This window comes from Plecotus auritus (assembly GCF_963455305.1).
Source record: "Plecotus auritus genome assembly, chromosome: 2".
Taxonomy (NCBI): Eukaryota; Metazoa; Chordata; class Mammalia; order Chiroptera; family Vespertilionidae; genus Plecotus; species Plecotus auritus.
This window is the reverse complement of record NC_137771.1, coordinates 20,196,184-20,220,141: the sequence shown is the minus strand read 5'-3', so window position 1 is coordinate 20,220,141 and position 23,958 is coordinate 20,196,184. Positions and strand designations below refer to the sequence as shown.

Here is a 23,958-nt window from a genome sequence, read left to right as displayed (position 1 = left end):
AGGACTCACCAGCCTGGGACTCCTTGGGAAACAGACCAGAGAAAGGCTGAGGCAGACCAAGCTCACAGCCCTTAAGGCCTTTCAGAGGATGGTGGGCAGGTCTCAGGCCTCTTCATGCTCAGCCCACAGCCTACCTGACCCTACATCAGGGCTGCAAGCTCAGATGTCCTCGTGGGTGACTCAGGTGAGTCACTTAAGTGATGAAGCAGCGAGTGGAGGAGCGTGGGAACTGGAGTGGATGGAGGGTGTGTTCCATGGCATGGCACCACAATCTTTGTGAGGTTCTTGTTTTAAACACAGTGAGGGCCAAAGCAGACAAGCCTTTGGGTCTCTAGTCTGTGACCTCTGAATTCCATACCTGGGCCTTCCCACCTCTGCCACTTCACCCCCCATCATGACGGTCCTGTCCTCTCACTGCAGGGCCTCTCAATGCAGCTCCCTGCCCCCGCCACTCTCCCATGCTCTGCACCCCAACTATTCTGCAGGTCTCAGCTTCAAAGCCATTTTCACAATTTTCCTCTGACCCAGCACATTCAGGAAGAGAACCCGGGCCTCTGACTCCTCCCCCTCGTCCTCTGCTATAAACTCTTCAGCCCTGGGCTTTCCTGTGGCTGCTCCAGAATCAACTAATATTCATTCCGGTGGTCAGTCAGTCTCTCCACTCACCCCTTAGGGAGCACCTTCTTTGTATCAGGCTCTAAGCCCCAGGGAAACGATATACTATTAATAAGGGGAGGTTCTCACCCTCGTTGCTCTTTGGGGTAGTCAGACAATACAGTGATAATCACACACATGGATACGATCATCACATCCTATATAATAATAGCCCAGCAACTGAAACAGTGGAATGACCAGAGACCAGAATGACCATGGCCCATCACCCAGCCGGCCACCCCCCAGCAAGCAGTTAGGGGTGATCAGGCAGGCAGAGGTGGTTAGGGGTGATCAGGCAGGTAGGCAGAGTGCTTAGGGGCAATCAAGCAGGCAGGCAGAGTGCTTAGGGACAATCAGGCAGGCAGAGGCGGTTAGGGGTGATCAGGCAGGTAGGCAGAGTGCTTAGGGGCGATCAGCCAGGCAGAGGTGGTTAGGAGCAATCAGGCAGACAGAGTGGTTAGGGGCGATCAGGCAGGCAGGCAAGTGGTTAGGGGTGATCAGGCAGGCAGGCAAAGTGGTTAGGGGCGATCAGGCAGGCAGGCGAGTGGTTAGAGGCCAGTAGTCCCAGATTGCGAGAAGGTGCAGGCTGGGCTGAGGGACACCCACCCGCCCCTGTGCACAAATTTTGTGCACCGGGCCTCTAGTACAGTAATGAAGGCTATGCGGGGAAATAGAGAGTTCACTTAGAGAAATAGGGGCCCTTATTTAGACTGGGGGTCAGAGAAGACTGAGGAGTCAGGGGTTCCATCTTTCTTTTCTCTTATAAATTTCTTTCTGTGTATGTTTTTAATCCATGGTTGGGAATCTATGTATGTGGATTTTCATCTGCGGGTATGTGTGTGAATGATAGGTGGTGGGAGAAAAATGATAACAGGAGCCAATGTTTGTTGAATGGTTCCTGTGCACACAGCCTGGAGCAAGGAGCTTTCATCCCTATAGCAAACTTATTAGTACAATTGACTTTGAACCACACAGAGGTTCGGGGCATCCCCCATGGCCTCTGAGGTTCAGCGGGATCCCGGCCATTCCCGAGCATGCTCTTCCTCATTCCCCACGGCACCTGGCCCAGAGCAGGTGCCTAGACCAGAGGTCGCCAACCTTTCAGACCTTATGGACCACCAGTGGTCTGTGGACCACCAGTTGGCAACCACTGGTCTAGATTATGGCAGGAAGAAGGGGAGATGGTGACGACCTGGAGACAGGTCAGAGGTGGCAGAACCTCAGGGCAGACACTGGTAAGGCCCTAAAGACAGCCCTCTCAGCCACCTCCGACGGCCCCCACTCCACCTGACTCTGGCCTCACCACGCCTCCTCATGTGGGCACTGCTCCAGGCCCCGTTTCATGACCCCCAGAGTCTCTCTGTTCAAAGCCCCTCCTTCCTCTATAGCCCCCACCCCAGGCTCCCCGTGACCCAGAGGACACGGCCCAGGCCCCTCTGTCTGGCCCTTCTTGGTCTGGCCCCTCAGCCCTGACCTTCCATCCCCAGCCCCCACCCTGACCCCAGATGGGATGGGCACTGCACTGAGGGTGAGGGGCAGACAACACGGGAGGCACACACTCTGGCTTCTTTATTGGGCAAAGTCTTAGAGACTCTGTAAGGCACGGAGTCGAGGAGGGTGACGGGGCGCCCAGGGGGTGTGGTCAGGAATACCAACGCCTCAGTGCTGGGCATCCCATCATAGCGCATGCTCCCGCCCTCTGGGCAGCTCTGAGCATTTCTCTCCTCTGGTCCCTCTCCTGGGGAGCCTGGGAACAAAGGGCCCTTTTTTCCCCAAGAAGGTGAGTGTGGGTGATGGGGGACAGGGGAAAGGGAGAGGAAGTCCCATGGTCTGGGGTAGCAGAGGTGTAAGCCAAGGGGCTCAGATGTGAGCCTGAGCTCCTCATCCCCGGAGGCACTGAGAATAAGGCACACAGCTCAGGGGCAAGTGCTGGAGGCGGGGCAGAGTCAGCCTGGCATCAGGTGGGCAGGCTGCAGGGGCTGTCTCAGCTGAAGTCCCGGTTGGGCAGGAGGAGGGGGGCTACCAGGGTCCACAGGTAGAGCAGCAGCCCGGCCCAGCTGGCACAGATCTTCACCCACACAGCGGTCCAGGTGCTGACCATCTTCAGGGTCTCACCGGGTCTGGAACACACCATCATGCCAGTGAGCCTGGCCCAATCTTATGACCTCAGTCCTGGCCTGACCTTATGACCCAGCTGTGACTCCTGACTTCAACTTTGACTCTTATTCTGTAACTCTAGTCCCCATCTCTGATATTTTTGACACTTGGTCTTAAGTCTCTAGACACAGCTCTTGACCTTGTACTACAGACCTGATCCTGATCTCAGTTCCAATCTTGACCTCAGTCCTCGACTAATATAGCGACCTGACTCCTGGATTTCCAGACCTTAGTCCTGACCTCTAACCTTGACCCTGACCCTCAATCCTGTAACCCCACCCCTGATCCCTGATTTTATGACCACAGTTTTGATATCTGACCTCAATTCTGACCCTGGGCCCTGTGACCACAGTCCTGGCCCCTGACCTTGTTACTCTTATCTTAGCTCTTTGACTTGTCTTTCTGGCCCCCTAATGACCAAATTTGTGATTTATATGGCCCCAATCCCAACTCTTGACTTCATTACTCCTATTCTAACCCTGTGACTTTGATTCTGACATCCACACCCTAATCCTAACCCTCCAACCATGAGTCCTAGGTCTGACCCCACAATCCAAATTACCACACCGACCTGTAAGCCCAGTCTGCCCGCACAGGCCCAGCCCCACCTCCCGTGATCTCCACTTTTCAGTGGAGGTACCAGGAGCTGAGCAGTCTAAGGCACTGGCAGGGAAACTGGGTCACGGATGGGGCAGGCTCCATGGAGGGTCCTGGAGAGATGCCTCCATGCCCAAGTCTTGAGCCGGTTTTCCTAACCCTCAGTGAGGGGCCTGAGGAGGGGAGCTGTGTGGCCGGGCTCTGCGGGCTCTTCCATGCCCGGCCAGGCTGCACGCACCTGTACCAGTTGGTGAGCGTCATCATGATGTGCAGGGAGGCGAGCACCATGCAGAAGTGGAAGAAGGAGTAGCTGTAGGTGACGCCGTCCTGCTCATTGTCGAAGGCCTGGCCTGCTGCCTGCTGCTGCGGCGTGCCCTCCAGGATGGGCGGGCACTCCTCAGTCCGCATCAGACTGTTCACCTGCCGGTGGTTCGAGGAGCGCACACTGCAGGGGAGGGAGGAGGTGGGCAGGTGGGCAGTGCCAGGGGGCCTCATGCGCCATGGCATTGGTCATAACAACGGGCATGATGGTCCCAGAGCCTTGAGGGCCCAGGATCTGGTGCTTAGGTCCTGGGACCAGGAGATAACAAACTGCTTTGATTCTCAACTCAACCCCCACCCCCTGTGTGAACTTGGGCAAGGCCCCCCTCTCTGAGTTTCTGATTCCTTGTCTATAAAATCAGGGACAGCAGTACCCCCCTCACAGTGCTGCTGGGAGGATGGAATGGAATAATGGTGTAAAGTCCCTAGCACTGTGCCTGGTACAATATAAATAAATAAACTGCCTCTATTATTCTGGTGGTTTAGTTGCCATTTCCCTTAACATGTATTGAGCACCTAGTGCTGCAAAGCATCATACCAGGTCCTACATTTATTAATAATGTTAGTAATTAACCATGCTCACTTGCTATTAAGTTTGTTTTCCTTTTATTAGTTTTAGGTAAGTGGCTTCACCAATTACCTCCCCTTTCTTCATGTTTATAATTTTAAAAATAATAATAGTAATGATTTTTCGGTCATTGCTTTTCTATAATGAGGTCTTGATGTTTTTAACAGTAATACTAGTCTGAGACACATAGACAATTTTGAAAATCTAATGGTATTTGGGAAAAAAGTGAAAGGAGACCTGGATTCCAGCCACACCTCAAACTGAGGTCACCCCTTGCTGAGCTGCAGCTGGCCCCCCTCCTACAAACTGCACACATAAGCCCACATGGCGGGGATCTAGCTGGGGTGAAGGCCATCATGGCCCCTGCTTCCTGGCTGCTTATGCTTCTTTGCTTCCTGTGTGTGTTTTCTTTTTCATTAATGCTTTTAATACACACACACACACACACACACACACACACACACACACACATATATATGTCTTTACTGATTTCAGAGAGGAAGGGAGAGGGAGATGGAAACATCAATGATGAGAGAGAATCTCTGATTGGCTGCTTCCTGCAGGCCTCTTTACTGCGAGGGGCACGTGCCCTGACTGGGAATCAAACCCTAACCTCCTGGTTCATAGGTCGCCGCTCAACAGCTGAACCACGCTGGCCAGGCACTGCCTGTGTTTTGAGAGCTAAGAACACAGCCCCCATGGTTCTCAGAGGTGCTGCCCAGTGACCTCAGGCCAGGAGGTATGAGTGTGAGAAGCCTGAGGAAGCCAGGTGCCCGGAGGGGCTGGGGAGGGAGTGTGCTCAAGCCCCACGGCCACTGTGTGCTCACAGCCTCAGACAAGTGGCTGCCCAACACTGAGTCTCAGTTTCCTCCAAAATGGACGTGACAGGCCTGGCTGGTTTGGCTCAGTGGATAAAGCGTCGGCCTGCAGACTGAAGAGTCCTGGATTCGATTCTGGTCAAGGGCACATGCCTGGGTTGCGGGCACAATCCCCAGTGGGGGTGTGCAGGAGGCAGCCAATCGATGATTCTCTCTCATCATTGATGTTTCTATCTCGCTCTCCCTCTCTGAAATCAATAAAAAATATTATTTTTTTTTTTTAAAATGGACGTGACAGGGGCCTTTCCAGATTAGAAAAGGAATCAAATGAGGTGACAAAGACGAGAGATGTTTGTAAACTGCCCAAACTTGACTCGGAGAAAATATTCTGAAAGAGGGTATTATGAAACGGCCTCAGAAAGTTCTAGCCCGGGGCCTGGAGGAGGTGTGGCCCAGAGGTTGCCTCCAAGGAGGAAAGGGCAGGCAAAGAAAGTGGTGCCTGCAGAAATGCTGGCCCCAGAGCCAGCACGGAGTCTGCCAGATTCCGTGTAAACACAGCTATACTTGAGCTCACCATCTAGTGACTCGTACAAAACAGCCACCCAGCTGTGCAAATGTTCCAAGTTATTGGTAATAACAGCAAACATTTATTTGGTGCCTATTACTTGCCAAGTTCTTTTCTAAGTGCCTTCTACATATTAACCCACCTATAACCCTACAACAATCTACTGAGGTAGGTACTATTTTTATTTCTATTTTCCAGACAAGGAAACTGAGGCACAGAAAGGTTAAGTGACTCTTCCAAAATCGCACTGCTAGTTAGTGCCAGTGCTGGGCTCAAACGCAGGCGGTCTTGGCTCCAGAGTTCACACTGATAAGCACTGGCTAAGACGCCCCTTTAAAACAAGTTGTCATGTGATCTTATGTAGGAGCTGCTCCCTCTCAGGGAGACTGTGGGGTCCCAGCCACCCTGGGCACTAGAGGCTATCATTACCCTTTTACTGAGGAGGAAACGGAAGCTCAGGAAGGGAAAGCCACTTACCCAAGGCCACAGCAGGTGAGTGACAGATGGACCCACTGGCCCAGTCCAGGCTCTTTCCCTGACCCCACAGTTGCCAACTGAGCTGGCACATAGCAGCCCCGTGTGCAGGAAAGGGCCCAGGGCCAGGAGGCAGGGTTCAGCCCCGCCTCGGCTGCCAATCACACTGTGCCCTCTGAGGGACTCAGTTTCCGCACAGTGCAAGGGCTGGACATGCTGCCTCCAGCCTGGTGTCTCGGCTCCCACATCTTCCGTTCTCTTCCAGCTCTGGGCCTCCCAATCATGATCCCTCCCCAGGACCCAGACCCCTGCCCTACCTGATGAACAAGGTGCACAGGATGAAGACGATGAGACCCACGATGCTTGGCGCGTCCCACCACTGGGTCACGTAGCCCTCAGGGCCTGCCAGGATCGTCCCATTGTCCAAGAATGTCAGCAGGTGGGGGTTGCATTTCTGGTCTGGGGATAGGAGCATGGTCACCCTCAGCCCATGCAGGCCAGGTCTGAGGAGCCCGTTAGCCCTGAGGATGGGCAGAGAGCCAACCCAAATGGACAGACAGACACGGAACCCACCATCCAAGTCCCAGCGTCAGATAGCACTTAGCAGACAAAACGACAAACAGCTCCAGGAACAGATGGGGTCCTCTCACTTTCCTTAAAGACTAAGCTTCAGACTGGGCTTGGGCTGGGATGTCCCTGTCACCTGTAAGGGTCCCCAGTGTCTCCCCCCACCGCCCCCTCGCAGAGGGCTTTACTAGCCTAAGAACAAGACCAGGCCTCCTCAAACCCAGGCCCATACTCACCGGGGACATTGGACAGAGCCAACCAGGTGATGAACATGGTGTAGAGCGTGACGACCGAGGCCTGCAGCAGACCCGAGTTGGGCTGGGCGTCCTGGTAAGAGCAGCTCATCAGTATGAGCCCTGCCAGACCTGGGGACACCCCACCCCCACTCACACTCCACCAGGGAACCTCAGAAACCCTCACCACCTTAGGGCCATCCACCCCACACCACCCAAGCCACCCACCACTTACCTAGCCCACCCAAAGGTGGAGTCCTAATTCTTTCTCCCTTGCTCCCCTGCTGAGAACCCTTCAAGGGTGGCGTCCCTGCACACTCTGAATCAAAGCCCTCCCTGGTCGGTCCCACCTTCATCTCCACCTGGTCCCCCTCCCCTGCTCCTTCCTGCTGATGACACCCCAGCCACTGTGGCCTCCGCACTGCCCGTGGAACATGCTAAGCCCTCTCCCACCTCAGGGCCTTTGTACTCCCTGTGCCCCCTCCCTGACATCTTCCTTCCCGGATCCCTGCACGGGCAGCCCCTCTTTAGCTTTCAGGCCTCGGCTCAAACAGGACCCGCAACAAGGCCCTGAAAATCCTGCCTACAGCAACCCTGGCCCTGCCTACCTTTTAACGCACTACCCTTTTTCTTCCCTCATAGCACTCATCCAAAACGACCTTACTTTGCCTGGTCTATTGCTTATACTTTCCCACTCTTCACCACACACACGCCTGAAAATATGAATCTCAACTCTGTAACTAACAGCACAGGCTCTGGAGCCAGTCTGCCTGGGTTCAAATCCCAGCTTCACCCCTTATAGACGTGTGACCTCAGGCAAGTCTCTTTATTCCTCTAAGCCTCTGTTTCTTCACCTGTAAAGTGGGGACAATGATGGTACAAGGACTAAATGACATGATAGATGGTATTAACTGTCGCTATTATAATTATTCTTCCTCCTCTTCCTCACAGCCGTATCCCCAACATCTAGAAGGGCGCCTGATACACAGTACGTGCTCACGAGGTATTTGCTGCAAAATACGTATTGCTGTGTGACCTGGGACAGAGGCATCACCCTCTCTGGGCTTCGGTTTTCTCAATGGGAAATGGAGGCTCTGACCAGAAAGGTCCCAAACGTTCTGCTAAAGACCCCTAAAAACTACCTAAGCTGCCTTTGAATCCCCTGGTGGCTGAGGTCCCAAATTGGGAAGTTCCCCTGGACTCAGAAGGCTTTTTTCTGAAGAACAAACAATTACTTGGGAACCCCCATTCATTCTCCCAGATGGTCTGCGATTAGAAACTGGAATTGCACCTCCTAACCCTACTTCTTGAGGTGTCTAAGAATCATTGCTCAGTGATGTTCTCCCAATTTACACAAAAACAATGACAGCCCCAATAATGATAACAATAGCCAATGCCTGATATATGCCAGGCACTGTTCTATGTGTTCACAAATATGATCTCAATCCTCCACATAGTAGGTATTATTATCCCCATTTTATGTTTGAGAAGAGAGAGGCACCGAGAGGTTAAGGCACTTTCCCAAAGACACCTAAAATGTAGGTGTGAGAGCCAAGACTCTAACCCAGGGGGGCTGACTGGGAAGCTCAAACTCTTAGCCCAAGGTTCTGTGACCACCAGCCCTGCCCAGGATGCCAAGGTTCCCACAAGACATCCCACACACCAGCGGGCCTGGTTTCCAGCCGGGCAGAGCCTGGCAAGCTCACCTGGACCTTGGGCAGGACGGAGATGATGGAGATGCAGACACAGAGGGTGAGGTTGAGGCTGATGAAGACCTTGCCCTCGTAGCAGGCATCGGGCTCGGTGTAGTAGACGAAGAGCAGGGCCACGGCCACAATAGACAGCGAGTAGAAGAGGAAGGTGAAGAAGAAGAGGCCTGGGCAGGAGGGCAGCAAGCAGGGGGTCAGGAGGCACAGGGACCCCCACTCCCTCCAGGGGGCTTGTGGAGCCAGCCTCCGCTTCGTCATCCAAGAAATGACATCAGTGTCTCCTAAACTTCCATCACTCACCAACACCTTTGTGAGTTTTGGCCCCATCCTGAACTAATATGATTCACTTTCCATAATTAAAGTCATCATAAAAATAAATGCAATGACTACTCTCAATAATAAAGATTTTTTAAAATAATAATAATAAAATAAATAAATACAATGAATACAAAACGATTGTTTAAAAAGTGAACTAGGTCCAGCCAGTGTGGTTCAGTGGTTGAGCATCAATCCATGAACCAGAAGGTCACGGTTCCATTCCCGGTCAGGGCACATGCTCAGGTTGCAGGCTCAGTCCCCAGGGGGGAGCATGCAGGAGGCAGCCGATCGATTACTCTCTTTCATCATCTCTCTCTCTCTCCCCCTTCCTCTCTGAAATCAATAAACACTTTTTTTTTAAGTGGACTATATGTGTGGAATCTGCTGACGCCTGCTCTGGCTGCCAATAGAAGGCAAGTTCAGAGAGGCCTGAAAACCAACCAGCGCCTCACTGAGCCTTTCTTTCTGGTTGATTGAACTGGGACCCTTTCTGCCACTGGGTGTCAAAGACCAAGTGGTACTTGGAGTTTGATCGGGGCTGGCTGTGCATGGCCCATTCCTCAGGAACCGCTGAACTAGACCCTCCGAGGCCTCCCCAGTTCCTCTCCCCTCTGATCCGCTGAAGTTGGCCTGGAATCGGCTGCCCACACACACACACACCCTTCCCTCCCGCTGCCTTGCACAGACCAATTCCTGCACCAAGACGGGCTGCTCGCAATGCCCTACAGGCATTCATCAAGCTTCAAAGACCCCTGGACTCCCCCGAGAGGCCAGCCTTGGCACTGACCTGCGTACCAGGCGCGGGAATCGCACTCCTCGGCCTTGCCCAGCCATTGCTGGTTCCAGGAGTGTGCAAAGTCGATGAGCAGCACCAGCTGGATGAGGATGAAGAGGAAGGAGCCCACGACACCGAAGTAGAACCAGACTGGATGGGGAGAGATGAGTGAGGCGAGCCAGTCTGACCCTGGGCAGAAGCCTGGGTGCCAGGGCCCCTGACCCACCCGGCTCCCTGGGATTCCTGGGGCAGGCACAGTCCCGTGGGCTCCCTCTCACACACATGTATTCATTCAACAATCACTTGTGCCAAGCCCTGCACTGGGACACTGAGATAAAGCAAACCCCTGCTCTCAGAGAGCCCCGAGCCATGCACCGAGACAGTGTGGCAGGGCATGGGTCAGGGTTAGGCAGGTACCTCCGTCCCCGTCCCCAAAGTTGCCCAAAAGCCATATGGCCACGCACCATAGCACTGTCTCCTGACTAGGAGCCGAGGCCCAGTCAGCAGTCTGTGTGCCAGGGCACAGAGCAGCCCCACCAGTGCTCCTCCCACTGGGGACCTCACATCCCTCCTGGTGGCCTCCAACCCTCCCCACCAAGATGCTTACTGTTGGAGAAGGAGCCGTCGGGGATGTAGAAGGCGCCCACGGTGATGCCCACAAAGATCAGGAACTTAAAGAACCAAAACCTATGGGGTGGGGATTCAGACAGATAGGACAGTGGAACAGGGTTAGAGGGACAGGCCCAGCCCCCAGAAGCTCACCCCCCAAAAACAGGTACTGGGAGAGTGAAGAGGGGCTTTCTCATGGTCTGGTGGGCACAGGAAATCTGTCCTGGCCCTAGAAAAAGCCCGAAGGGCCAAGTAGGGGTAAGGGGGTCGGTCACCCAAGTTCTGGCCCCAACTGCATCACTAAATGCTGTGTGGCCTGAGCATGTTGCTGCCCTTTCTGAGCTTAATTTCCTCATCTGAGAAACGGGAAACACTAAATGAGCTTCCTTCTGTGCTGTAGGGTCTGGAGATATCTGGAGACAGGCAGGGGACGGGGCACCACTGCGGGAGGGACCTGACGGGGTGCAAGGGCCCCCCCAGCACTCACCCGTTCTGGAAGGCAGCCCGGGGGTCCTGGCTGCTGCACACGTAGATCATGAGCAAGGTGAAGAGGAAGAAAAAGGCTGCTGTAGCAAAGCACATGCGGTAGACAGCGCGGTGGCCGAGCAGGGAGCCACAGTCGATGTGGCTCTGCATGACGACGGGGGTCCCGGCCCCCTCATCACACACCCAGGGCAGCTGTGGAGACAAACAGTGCCGCTTGACGGCCCCACCCTCCCTAGGGCTGATTCTGCCAAGGCCTTTCCTGAGGAGGCCCTCCCAGCAGGGGCGGGGCTGGGAGGGAGGCCCTCCCAGCAAGGGCGGGGCCAGGAGGAGGCCCTCCCAGCAGGGGCGGGGCCAGGACAGGAGCTGAGCCTCCCACCGCCATCCCCGTAGCTACCCACGCCTGAGGCAGAAGTCCTAGGCGTACCCACCCCCACACACAGACGGTCCAGTTACATCTTGTTACTCTCTGTTTATTTCCCTGTCATCCTGCCCACAGCCTCAGGAACGCATGGCTCTGTCTAAGGCAGGATTTCCCAAAATGCCCTCCACCCACCACCTACACCAGATTCCCTGAGATTCTTCTGGAAACGGAGACTCTGAGGCCCGTCTCCTACAGGACTGGCGTCTCTAAGGTGGCTCTGAAACTGCATTTCCCGGGCCCCCGGAATTCACACCTGTGTACACACTAAAGTGTCACAACACTGGCCTAATACTTGGATGAAGGGAAGAATCGGGACCCCCAAACTGAGCTTGCACATTAAAGAGGGGAGAGCTTGCCGGGGCCAGTGTCTTAGGGGCAATAATGACTAATATGATTTTCCAAGGAGACCGTGGCTTACGAGAACCAGTTATCCCCATGTGAGACTCAAACCCTCCTTCCCACTTGAAGAAACGCCCGGGACACACCTGCCCACCTCTTCTTGGTGAGCTGGGACCCCAAGCCTGGTCCCTTAGCAGCAGGTCCCCCAGGCTGCTCCCTGGACACACCCAGACTCCCTCCCCCTCCCCTGGGCTGCTCACCTTGTAGAGCTGGCTCTCCACGCCAGGGCTCAGCATGATGAGGGACACCAGCACCCCCAGGAAGAGGAAGAACGTGAAGATGAGGCGGCTGATGGTGGAGTTGCGGCTGGAGGGGCAGCAGCCACACAGGATGCAGGGGGCAGAGCCACAGAGGCAGGAGGCCTGCGGGGAGGGCAGGACATCACCCTTATCTCCGCCTCCTCTCCCTGCCATGCCCGCCCGAGCACTCACCACTGCCCCTCCGACGCCTCCAGATCAGCACCGAGCCGCCTGTGCAACCCCAGGCAAGTGTGATCCCACGTAACGTCCCAGCCTGAGGGGGAGGCTGAGGAGACCAAGCCTGGAAGAGGCCGGGGCACACACGGTCGCACAGCCAGCAAGGAAACGAAGCCAGGTTCAAACCTCAGGTGCTACCGTGGCTTCGGAGAGAGAGTTGTGCCACACTGTGTCTTCCTTGGGGCAGGCAGAGTAGTAAAAAAATAAATGTTTAAAAATCCAGCAGTCTAGCTCCATCCCCGATTCGCTCTGTGACCTGAAACAGCTCATTCAACCCCTCTGCACTGCAGTGTCCTCCTCTGCAAACAGGAATCGAAGGGCACCTGCTTCTCACATGGCAGTTGTCAGAATGCGATACCAGTTTCCTTTCCTCCTTTCGTTTTCCTCCGTAGGATTTACTATCATCTGTTAAGGTTCAGAGTTTACTGATGTTTGCCTGCCTCCCATGTCTAGCATGTAAGCTCCCCCACGGCAGGAATTTTTGTCTTCTTTGCTCACTGTGGTATTCCCAGAAAGCGGAACAGTGCCTGACACATAGTAGGAGCTTGGTGACCAACTGGTGAAAGAATGTAACGTGTCTGGTGTAGCACCAGACACATATGAAGACCTGAGGAAACAGCAAGCATGTGGCAAACACCGGTTGAGTGAATGGAATGAAGCCCTGGGAGTAGCTGGGATTTCCTACTCTGGGGCTGACGGAAATCATGTAGGGGCTGGGGATGCCACTCCATTCACAGGCGGTGCCCCTAAGAGCCTCAGCCCTCTGGGAGCTGGGTCTACCTGCCGAGCCTTTGCGGAAGTTTATCTTCTCCCCAACAGCCCAGCTCCTCAGCCAGGCACTTCGGAGTCCAGAAAGGCAGATTTCCAAGGACAGGAAAGACACTCAACAGATCATTACACTGTTTTGGTAAGTGCTAAGAAGAAAACGTGCCCCGACCAGTTTGGCTCAGTGGATAGAGCGTCAGCCTGCGGACTGAAGGGTCCCAGGTTCGATTCCAGTTCAAGGGCATGTACCTTGGTTGCAGGCACATCCCCAGTAGGGGGTGTGCAGGAGGCAGCTGATCGATATTTCTCTCTCATCGATGTTTCTAACTCTCTATCCCTCTCCCTTCCTCTCTGTAAAAAATCAATAAAATATATTTTTTTAAATAATTTTTAAAAAAGAAGAAAACGTGCGTGCTGCCCTCAGTGAAAGATGGGGGCCTAGTTTAGTTGGGGTGGCACGTCACTTCCCTGAAGAAGTGACCATTTAGCCGAGAGCTGACCAGAGGAGAAGAAAAACTGCTCCAGGGATCAGAGCCCGGGGTGGCTCTGGGGCAGGCAGGAGCTGGGCAACGGAGGAACGAAAAGAAGGACCTTGTGCCCAAAGCTTCGTGACAGGCAGCGAGCGGTGAGTGGTGAGGTCGATGAGGATGGCAGGGCCTGGGCAGCAGTGGGCATCCGCTCAGGGGTTTGAAGCCAGGAGGGACCGGAACAGCCTAATGCTGAACGATCGGTTTTGTGGGGAACAGGCTAAAAGGGGACCTTGCTCTTCTGCGACCCGGCACCCTGATCTCTGGACTGGTCCTGGGTGTAAGGCACACTCTGCTTGAAGTGTCTCTGCCTTCCCATCTGCCCCTCCCCTCTCCCCCAGACTGGAACTGCTCCTTCCCACCCAACTCCCACCTGCAAAGCCAAGGACATGAATGCTAAATGAAATGCCTGCGGAGTGAATTCTCCCTCATGTCCAAAGCAGCTTCGAGTTGTATCCCGCAGCCCCTACCTCAAGCCCTGGCTCCTATCCATGGCCACCTTTTGGGTTTCGGGCGGCAAGCAAGTGCCAGAAAAATGTTCTGTAAACCAACCACAAGAGCATTCTGGTCATCAGACAGAGCTGGCTATTAGTTCCCGTTTTACAGATGAGGAAACTGAGCTCAGAGAAGTTAAAAAACATGCCCTGGCTGGTCTGGCTCAGTGGAGAGTGTCGGCCTGTGGACTGCAGGGTCCTGGGTTTGATTTTGGTCAAGAACACATGCCCGGGTTGCGGACTTGATCCCCAGTAGGGGGCGTGCAGGAGGCAGCCGATTAATGAGTCTCTCTCATCATGGATGTTTCTATCTCTCTCTCTCCCTCTCCCTTCCTCTCTGAAATCAATAAACTATATTTTTTTAAAAAAACTTGCCAGGAGTCTTACAGTAAGTGGATAGCACTGCTGAGCTTCAATAATAGTGCTAGCTTCCCTTGATGAAGAGTTACTCAGTCCCAGGCACTGTGGTAAGCACCTCATCTACATTAAACCCACTGACACTATAATGTAGGTATAAATGGGGAAACTGAGACTCAGAGAGGAAACAAGACCGAGGTCACAGAGCAAGTAAGCTCCGGAGCTGGGATTCGGCTCAGGTTTATCTGCACCAAGGGCTCACGAACTTAGATTTTATGATGGCATCCTGGTTTAATTTCAAAAGACTCCAGTGATGACAGCAATCCCGCCGTACCAGAGAAAACCAAGGGAGGTCAACAGGAACTGACCTCAGGAACCGGTGCCCAAGTGCCCAGGGCAGGGCCCGGCTCCGTCTTGTTGCCATTTCAACTTAAAACATTTGAGATGTAAGAAAAGCCGCCCAATGCAGTCGGGAAGCCTGGCCTTTCAATTCACTCTGTTTTTTGGAAATCAAAATCCAGGTGTACCTGACACCTGAAACCTCAGGATTCCCTGAGCCAGCCAGTGGCCAGAGACCAAGTCAGGGAGAGAAAAAACGCCCGCCAGCCGCACCCCTTCCCCCCTCCTCCCCCGCCCCCCAGCTGCTTCGGAAGCAGCCTTGAAACACTCATGCTGACAGTCCGCCACCTGAGGGGATCTCTCCGACAAGAACTTCTTCCTACAGAAGTGCCAGCCGTGGGAGGAAGGGCAGATGCGCACACCTCCACACACTCGGAAGTCCATTGTGGCACTTGCTCACGCCAGGAAGATAACAGGGGGAAATTGAAAAGAAATGCTCAGCAATACGTCATGGCACTCCCTAAGAGGGCTAACTCTGCTAAAGGGAGCAGATGGGGAGGTACTACTTAAATGGGTCCATGTAACTAAATGTAATTAAATTATACCTCAATAAAGGTTGTTTTATTATTTAAAAATAAAAATGTTTAATTAAGGGGGGGGGAACCTAAAATAGGCGCAAAGCTTTAGGTTTTATGAGGTTATTAGAACCTAAAGAGATTGCAAATGACCTCAATGCCCAGGGGCCAGTGGTGGCCCATTTACTGCATGGACGTTATGGAGACAAGGAAAGATGCAAGTCACTAGGCTGCAGAGCAGCCTGGGCTAAGGGTTATGATGCAATGGGAGAGGCCCAGGCGACTATAAAACTTCCCCCACGAAGATTACAGCTCCCGCCCCCACCAAGCGCACCCAGGGCAAAGGCAGCAACGGGAAAGCACTGGAACACTGGCCTTAGCACCAGCCAGGGTCTCTGAGTGGAGAATACGAAGCCCTGGGTCTTAGCGTCTTCTAGTTGGAGGTTGCCTGGCATTCAACCAATCCAGCCTCTGATGCCGAATCAGCAGCGAGGCAGCTGGCTATCCTCTGCTGCTTGCACACTGTCCCTGACAAGGAGCTCCCTACCTCCCCAGGCAAGCTGGACAGCCCTGGAGCTGTCCGTGGTTTGGCATGGCGGAAAGAGGCTGTCACCGAGTTCACATTCTCCTGGCTGTCGCTAGAGCCAGGGACATAGGTTCTTAGAACCATTCCTGGGGCACTGGCTGGGTAGAGTAGGTAGCTGAGGGCGTGCGTGGGCCATAGTTTAAAGCTGTTTTGTTTAAAACAAACTGGCCCCCCACTTCTGGGTATTATTCAAAGAACTGAGAGCAGGGACTCGGACAGATACCTGTACACCCATGTTCATAGCAGCATTACTCACAACAGCCAAAAGGCGGAAGCAAACTGTCGACTGTTGACACATACAATGGAACATAATTCAGCCTTAAAAAGGAATCACATTCTCATACATGTTTCAACATGGATGAACCTTAAGGACATTATGCTACGTCAACTAAGCCAATCACAAAAATATAAACACATAGGATCCCACTCATATGAGGTACCTAGAGAAGGCAAATGCATAGAGACAGAAAGTAGGATGGTGCTTACCAGGAACTAGGGGTAGGGAGGGGAGGAATTACTGTTTAATGGGTAAGGAGTTTCAGTTTGGGGGAAGATGAAAAAGTTCTAGAGATGGATGGTGGTGATGCTTGCACAGTGTGAAGGGTACTTAATGTCACTGAACTGTATACTTAAAATGGTATAAATAGTACATTTCACGTTATGTATATTTTACTATAGTAAAAAAAAAAAGGAGGGGACTGAGAGGTTTCAAAGAACAGGAGTAAGTTAGCCAAGTGAGGAAGGAGAGGGTATTCCTACACAGGGAGTAACATGTGCAAAGCTAAGAGGAACGCTGTGTTTTCAGGGTAGCTGGGCAATAAAAGAAGCTAAAATGGTGATAGAGGTGATGGCCAGGGTCCCGCAGGCCATGCCCAGGAGTCTGGCCTGTATCCTGCAGGCAAAGGGGAACCATTGCTAAAGAATAGATCAACATCAGATTTGCATTTTAGTTTTTGGGTTTGTTGTTAATCTTCACCTGAGGATATTTTTCCTTTGATTTTTAGAGAGAGTGGAAGAGAGGGAGAGAAACAGAGAAACACACATGGATTGGTTGCCTACCACCTGTGCCCCGACCAGGGCCAGGGATTGAGCCTGCAATCCAGAAACATGCCCTTGCCCTTGATCGGAATCGAACCCGGGACCCTTTGGTCCACGGGCCAACACGATATCCACTGAGCCAAACTGGCTAGGGCCAGGTTTGCACTTTAGAGCTGTCACTTGGCCACAGAATGGAAGACAGATCAAGGGAGTGGAGTGCAGTGTCTTCGGGAACAGAGGGGGAGAGTCAGGGGTTGTTCTCAATAATGCAAAGAACTGAGACCAAGGAAAAGTCAGACTCTGGAATTCTCATTGTGTGCGTTAGCCAGTAATATTTACTCCTGACAATACCACTCACTGATATCATCAGGGTTGTATTTAGCAAATGCCCATTTTTCTTAAAATAAATGACAAGCTCCTTGAAGACTAAAACAATATTAAATAGTAAAATTTACATTATCTTAATTTTACCATAATTAAATAAAAAACTGGTCCCAGCAAGGATGGGATCCACTTTGGAGATATGAGCCAGCCTAGAACTAGACAGAACAGAGGGAGAAGAGGTCAGCCCCAAACTACTCAAGCACAATTACTCTTCCTCCCTCCCCCGCCCTGCAGTGCTGAGAATAGAGGGCTCTGCCACCAACTTGCAGCATGACCTTAGACAAGTCTCTTTTCCCCTCCATGGGACTCAGTTTCTTCATTCATAAAATGGGCTCCTGGGCAGGACAGGAAAATGGCTCAGAGCCCAGGCCCTATGGTCAGGCAGCCCTGGGTTCTACCCGTCTCACCACTTCCTTGAATGTGGTCTAAAGCAAGTTACCACCCTGGGGTGTTTGGGGTTTTTACAGAGTGGCCGATACAAGCCAGCTTCATGCTAAAGATGTTGGCCTGTTTATCTCAGTCCCAAGTAATACTCACAAAGTGCTGAGAGGCAGGTACCATTGTCCTCCCACTTTACAGACAAGGGGAGAGAGGAAGTGACTGCCCACGGTCCAGTAGCTGAAGAGGCCAAGCCAGGATCTCAGTCCAACCAGTCTGACCCAAAGGCCTTTCACACGCCCTCGCACACAGAAGGCGCTCCCTAAACACATATTTGCTCACCGTCCATCGTGCACTGGCTTGCCTGGTGATTCCCACCCGCTGTGGGCCCATCTCACTTCCTGCAGGCCAGGACTCAGCTCCAGCCGAGAGAGAACCATGATGGGGAGCTGCAAATGCCTGACCCTCACGATGGAAGGGTAGAGAAGTCTTCCCCACCAACCCGTTCCCGCTAAGGATGCCTGAAAACCCCCTGCGGGAACTTCACTCCTGTCGGGCAAATCTCCACTGAAACAGGTTGTTACTGGTTCCAGTAGAAACCCACTGCACAATGTTACTGTGTGGCAGAAGAGACACAGCGTAAAATTTACTATTTTAATACTTTTTGTCTTCAACGAGCTGGTAATTTGCCTTAAGAATCAGGATGGATATTAAAATGGTTATCTAACAAATACAACCCTAATGATGTCGATCAATGAGTGGTATTGTCAGAAGGAATAAATATTGGCTAAAGCACACAATGAGAGTTCTAGAATCTGACTTTTCCTTGGTATCAGTTCTCTGATTCACCTTCCCTCTCTGATCCAGTTTCCTCATCTGTGAAATGGGAATGCTATGAACTGCCTCATTGGGGTCATTGTGAGCGTTACATGGAAGGATATGTATCAGCCCTGGCTGGGGGGGCTCAGTTGGTTGGAGCATCATCCCATGCACCACAAGGTTATCAGTTCCATCCCCAGTCAGGGCACACAGCTAGGTTGCAGATTTGACCCCTGGTCAGGGCAGGTAGGGGAGGCAACCTATCGGTGTTTCTCTCACATTGATGTTTCTCTCTCTCCCCCCACCCTTCTTCCCTCTCTCTAAAATCAATAAAAGATGGAAAGATGGAAAGAATGAAAGAACGAAAGGATATATATCAATATATATATATATATATATATATATATATATATATATATATATAGTGCTGGGCCTGTGCCACCACCGGACAGCTCTGGGCAGTGAGTGCTGGGCCTAGGGTAAGGATGTAGTAAATGGTAGCTGCTGTTGGTATCCTTATTTGTAAAACAGGATAACTATGTCACAGGGCTGAGGGGGAACCAATGAAATGGCACGAGTGAGGAGCGCAGCACAGTGCCTGGCACACAGTAGGTGTGCAGCAAATGTCAGAGGTCAAAACCCCCAAGGGAGGCCACAGAAAGGAGGTTCCTTGCAGATATTTGATGCTCACTAAGTGAAACTCTCTATTCTACCTGGGCAGCCCTGTCCCTCAGGCAGCTAGGACAGGAGAAGAAGTCTGGATTACAAATCAGATTTTAATCCTCCCTGCAGTTCCCCATCCTTTCCCTGTGCAACCTTAGGCAAGTCAGCTGTCCCTCTGTGCTGCAGTTTCCTCTAGAGGAGGCCTGTCAGGTGCCGTCTGGTCTCAGCATAGTAGAATTCCATGACTCAGGACCAGCACTCAGCTCCAGAGGAAATCTCCACCCACCTTTCCAAGATGATAGTAACCAGAGCTCCCATTTTGAGCACGCACTAAATGCCAGGATTGGGCGGGGCACTTTTTAATCTTTCCAACAGCCTTAGGAGAGAAAGGCACAGGAGATTGGCTGGTCTCCCCTCAACATCCTCTATCCCCAGCCAGATGGAAACCTGGTCAACTCCTAGGAAACTCTCCCTCCCCCATCAAGAAGCAAACTCTTCCTGGCCAGAGACCCAGCCCAAACCTTGATTTCATAAGAGGGGAGGGATTTCAGGGACCAGCTCTAGATTCCTCCTCCTGTGTGTGCACAGGCGTGCATTTCACAGATGGGGAAATGGAGGCCCAGAGAGGACAAGAGACTGTCCAGGGACCCACTCTACAGCTATCATTCTCAAAAGAAATGGCCATAAAAGTAAATCTCTAGATCCTCCAGCTCCTGCCCCTACACCCCCATCCTAACACACACACACATGCACGCACGAACACACACACACACACACACACACGACAAAGGAAAGCAAGTCCTGAGATTCAGCAGCCACCAGACCCCCCACTCCCCCTATTCCTCTCTGCTCCTCTTTGTGTCTGGCAGAGGGGGAGGGGAATGCCTGAATGAACCTCGGATTTAATGAGGGGAACAGGAAAAGAGGAGGGAGCTAGGAAAAGGAAAAGGAGCAGGGGCCTCTCCGCTGGGGTCTGGCTGAAGCTCCTCCCCTATGCTGGCTGCAGCCCCAAAACTTGAGGCGGGCTGGCCCCCAGGTCCCTGAGCCCAGGCGACCAGGTCCTCCTTCCCCCTACACACCCTAACCTCCCTCAGTTCTTGGGTCTTCTAGCCCAGAGTTGGGCCCTGGGAGGCAACCCTAACAGACCTCATCCGGTATTTTAGAAAGGCAGACAGGGGCTTCCTGCCCACTCCCCATTCTGCTCTGGGGCCCAGAGTGGGTGTAGGGGCAGGAGCGCCTTGGAGAAGTGCCAGGAGTTAGCTTGAGCCAGACTGAATGTGCAGAGACAAGGGCACATTGGACAGGCGGACAGACGGACAGACTCTGAACTGTAGACAATGACAGATGGAGAAGCCACAGACGGACAAAGACAGTCGGACAAATGAACGGACCGAGACAAATAGCAGATAAATACTAATGAACAAACGGAGGCCGACAGACAGGGGCAGACAGACTGAGGGAGCGATTGCAGAGGGACAGAGGACCCAGGACAGAGAGAGCCAGGGGCCGGGCAGGGCACACAAAGAGTCCGAGCGTCCGGAAGACAGACCACGAAACGCGCGCCTGGAGGACGTCTCCAAGTCGGGCGCGGTGGGGCCGCAACACCCACCCCCACCCCAGCCCCGAGCCTCAGTCTCCCCAGTTCCCGGGAGGAGCCCGCGGAGAGCACTCCCCTCCCCCGCCCCGGCGCGCCCCACCCCTCCCCCGCGGTAACCCGAGGCCCGGACTGCAGCTGTCTCCGTAGCCCGGGGCCAGGGCTGGAGTGGAGTGGGGGGGAGGGAAACCGAGTGACAGGGGGACCCGGGGCGAGGAGGCGGGGTGCGGATCCAGAAAGACAAGTTTGAAGGAAGGGAAATGAAGAAACTGTTCGAGGAAGAAAACAGGACAAAAGTGGCAGGCGGCGCGCGGCGGGCGCTGGGGTGGGACTCACGCAGCTGAGCAGGGAGCAGGCGCCCAGGCAGGCCCCCATGACGGCGGCGGCGGGTCAGGGGCGCGGGGCGCGAAGGGGTGCGAAGGGGCGCGGACCGCGGGATCCGGTCGGGCTCCGGGTGCCCCGGCCTGGCTCCGCCCCGGGCCCAATGGTCCCGCCCCGGCCCCGCCCCGCCCCACCTGGCAAAGCTGCCCACGGTTTTCCGGTGCGCTCCGGGCCTCCAGGGACTCACCTAGGCAGGTGCGCCCGGCGGAACCCGTGGGGAAAGTGGGTGGAGCGGTGCTTCCCGCGGCTGCGCGAGCCGGGCAGCCGGACCGGACTCAGGCGGGAGCTCGTGTCCTGGTCCCAAGTGAGGGTTTGGAAATACTGAGACCTGGGTTCGAATGCGGACGAGGCCACAGAGTGACTCACAGCACTGGCCCCCCTGCAGGGGTCAGAGGCCAAGAGGTGGTCACCTCTGATTCCTCCGCGCTTGGCGCAGAACCTCTCAGCCCAATACATCAGTGTGGAAGGATGAATGATCGGACAGAGAAACAGACAAGTCAGTCACCTCTCCGAGCCTCACTTTTTCCATCTGTAAAGTTAGGATACCTACCTCAGCTGTAGATGCTTGACAGATGTGAGCTCCCTGTTTCATCTGAGACCCTGGCCTTGCACCCTGTCAGCTGCCCTTCCCCCTAGCCACCTGTCCCTCAATCTCTACTGAGTCCTTGATGCCACACACCAACATGCCCCCAGAGCCACCCTGTTCAGCGGCTCATCCCTCCGAAAGATGCCCAAACCCTGGCCCCCAGCTAAGGAGGTCAGATGGGGGAAAGGGGAGTCACATTGCTGGCAAACTGTCCAGTCCCAAAGGGGTAGGTGGGAGTCCAGTCCCAAAGGGGTAGGTGGAAGGGACGCAGAAATGGGCTCTGAATTACTCAAGGTTCATCCTCCAGCCCTCTCCTCACTCAACCCTAGACAGGATCATGTTAGGAAAGGATATCTAGACACCTCGCAGATGGCCCCAGGGCTAAAGATCCCGCCTGACTGCATCCCTGGGTGATTCACGGTGCCAGGCTTCGCCATTCACCGTGCCAGGGCCCCACAAACATTCCCTGCACTTTCCCTCCTCCATGCTGGTGCCCACGCCATGTCCTTCTCTGTGAAAGTTCTCTTCCTCCTTATCCCAATTTCTGCCCTTTGAAGCCTTGTTCACATCCCATATCGCCTCTGTGAAGAGAACATCCCCCCCACCACCTCTACCTGGTCCTGTGAGGAATGAATGATCCAGCTTCCCTGTGTTTCTACAACGTGAGCCTCCATGTTGGCCTCACAAATAACGCGAGTTACCACAGAGCTGAAGCTCTTTCGCCTACATGGTACCATTCAAGCCCCAGATAACCCTGGAAGTAGATTCATTCCTCACCTCACCCCAATTCACAGATGAGGAAACTGAGCCTCAAAGAAGTCCAGTGGCGTGCGATGTGCAAACTGAGCACTAGGCAAACATTGCCTGTGACTATGTGGTTGTTGTTATTGTGGCTCCAGGTCACACCGCTCAGAAGGGCAGAGCTAGAAGACCACCCGGCCTGGCCTTGGTCTCAAACCCAAGGCCTGTCCCTGACACCTCACTGCCTGTCTTGGAAAGTGGGGGTGACAGTATCCAGTCCACCTTTTCTTGGTCCAATAATATGTTCAGTCCTGCCCTAGTCCGAGGCCCTTAGGAGATGCTGAGCTGCCCCGGGACTGTCTGATTCACCTCTGACAGGACGGCAGTAAATGCTTGCTGAATGAATGGATGTCTGAACCTTTAACGCAAGCCCAGTTTCCTCGTTCCTCTGTGACTGACTGACCCCAAAACAGCCTATACTCGGTCCCCTTCCACCCAGCAGTCTTCTGCCCCTGAAATGCCAAGGCTTTCCACCTGAGTCAGCTCCTTTTGACATCTGTGCCCCCAGGGCCGAATTTCCATACCTCAGCCCCTCCCTTTCAAATGAGCTGGTCCAGCAGAAAGACCCAGCTCCTCACAGCCTCTCACAACACTGCTGGGGGCCACTGCACCTCTCTATCCCTCCATCCCCTCCCCTGAAACGGGGGTGGTTATTCTGCTTAACCTCACAGAGCAGTTGTGAGCATTGAGAAAGCATTCAAAGAGACGGGCGGTTATCTGAGAGGAGTGAGGGAGTAGCTGAACTGCAAGTGTAAAGAAGAAAGCCCCCCTCTGGTTTTAGACTGAAATTTTCCAGAAGAGGGTGATGGGCTGCCACTGTCCTGGACTCACCCTGCCCAAGACCGAGGTGACGTGGGCTCTCCCATCCCCCCACCCTGTATCACCCTGCATGGAGGGGCAGCCTTCTCTGCAGATACTCACTGTGTGGTCTTGTCCTGGTGACTTATCCTCATTCAGCCTCATGCTTCTCATCTGTAAAAGGGAGATAATCGTTGTGGCTCCCGGTATCTCAGGAGACTTTCGAGGAGATGAAATGAGGAGGTAGATAAAGAAGCTTCATTTCTCTATGTCTGACCTGCCCTTTCTCCCAGCCTTGACCCTCCTCCATGAGGCCAGAATCACTGTCTCTCACACCTCCAAAGGCAAGATCACAGTCAGTACTGTGTGTTCCTGGGAAGTCACCCAACCTCTCTGAGCCTCACTGAGGCTGAGATTCAGGACCACCACAGCAACCTCGCATTGCCATGCTAACGGTGTCCATCCCGAGAAAATGCAGAGGTCCCTTAGTCCATCCCCTGTGCCCATCACCCAGCCCAGACAGATGCTCAGCTCTCCAGGACCCAACGGAAGCAGGCTCTGGCTTCTTGAGCCAGTCGCTCCAAGGGTTCCTTAATCTGCTCTCATTGGGCCTCAGTTTCCAAATCTGCAATATAGGCACAAGCCCCTGCTCAAGTCCCCAGTGACCCCCAATAACTCCAACCCATTCTTGCCCCATCCATTCTCACCATCCTCCCGTCCATGGGG

The 23,958-nt window shown here is 53.6% G+C and overlaps 1 protein-coding gene across 2 annotated transcripts; it reads right to left on the bottom strand.

Moving 5' to 3' along the window:
* Nucleotides 1-2,199: 2,199 nt before the first annotated feature.
* Nucleotides 2,200-21,245, bottom strand: SERINC2 (serine incorporator 2). 2 transcript variants are annotated; one of them, XM_080654496.1, is made up of 10 exons: nucleotides 21,182-21,245; nucleotides 11,872-12,033; nucleotides 10,853-11,043; nucleotides 10,364-10,443; nucleotides 9,769-9,906; nucleotides 8,661-8,830; nucleotides 6,958-7,048; nucleotides 6,472-6,613; nucleotides 3,647-3,853; nucleotides 2,200-2,774 (listed from the first exon to the last, which is right to left on the bottom strand). In XM_080654496.1, the coding sequence occupies exons 2-10, from the start codon at nucleotides 11,905-11,907 to the stop codon at nucleotides 2,639-2,641; spliced, it is 1,191 nt and encodes a 396-aa protein (XP_080510622.1). In that variant the 5' UTR covers nucleotides 11,908-12,033; nucleotides 21,182-21,245; the 3' UTR covers nucleotides 2,200-2,638. The 2 variants fall into 2 exon arrangements, with proteins under 2 accessions (XP_080510622.1, XP_080510621.1); XM_080654495.1 differs by lacking the exon at nucleotides 21,182-21,245 and adding an exon at nucleotides 21,003-21,141.
* Between the last annotated feature and the right edge of the window lie 2,713 nt (nucleotides 21,246-23,958).

What these genes read in the sequence shown, in the direction of transcription:
- SERINC2 (XM_080654495.1), bottom strand. Translation starts at nt 21,041, where the DNA reads ATGGGGGCCTGCCTGGGCGCCTGCTCCCTGCTCAGCTGC. An exon ending in CCGTCCTGCCCAAGGTCCAG is followed by an intron (nt 7,049 to 8,660) that starts GTGAGCTTGCCA and finishes TGCTCTTACCAG; the next exon opens with GACGCCCAGCCCAACTCGGG. An exon ending in CTGTGCACCTTGTTCATCAG is followed by an intron (nt 3,854 to 6,471) that starts GTAGGGCAGGGG and finishes CCTCCCCTGCAG; the next exon opens with TGTGCGCTCCTCGAACCACC.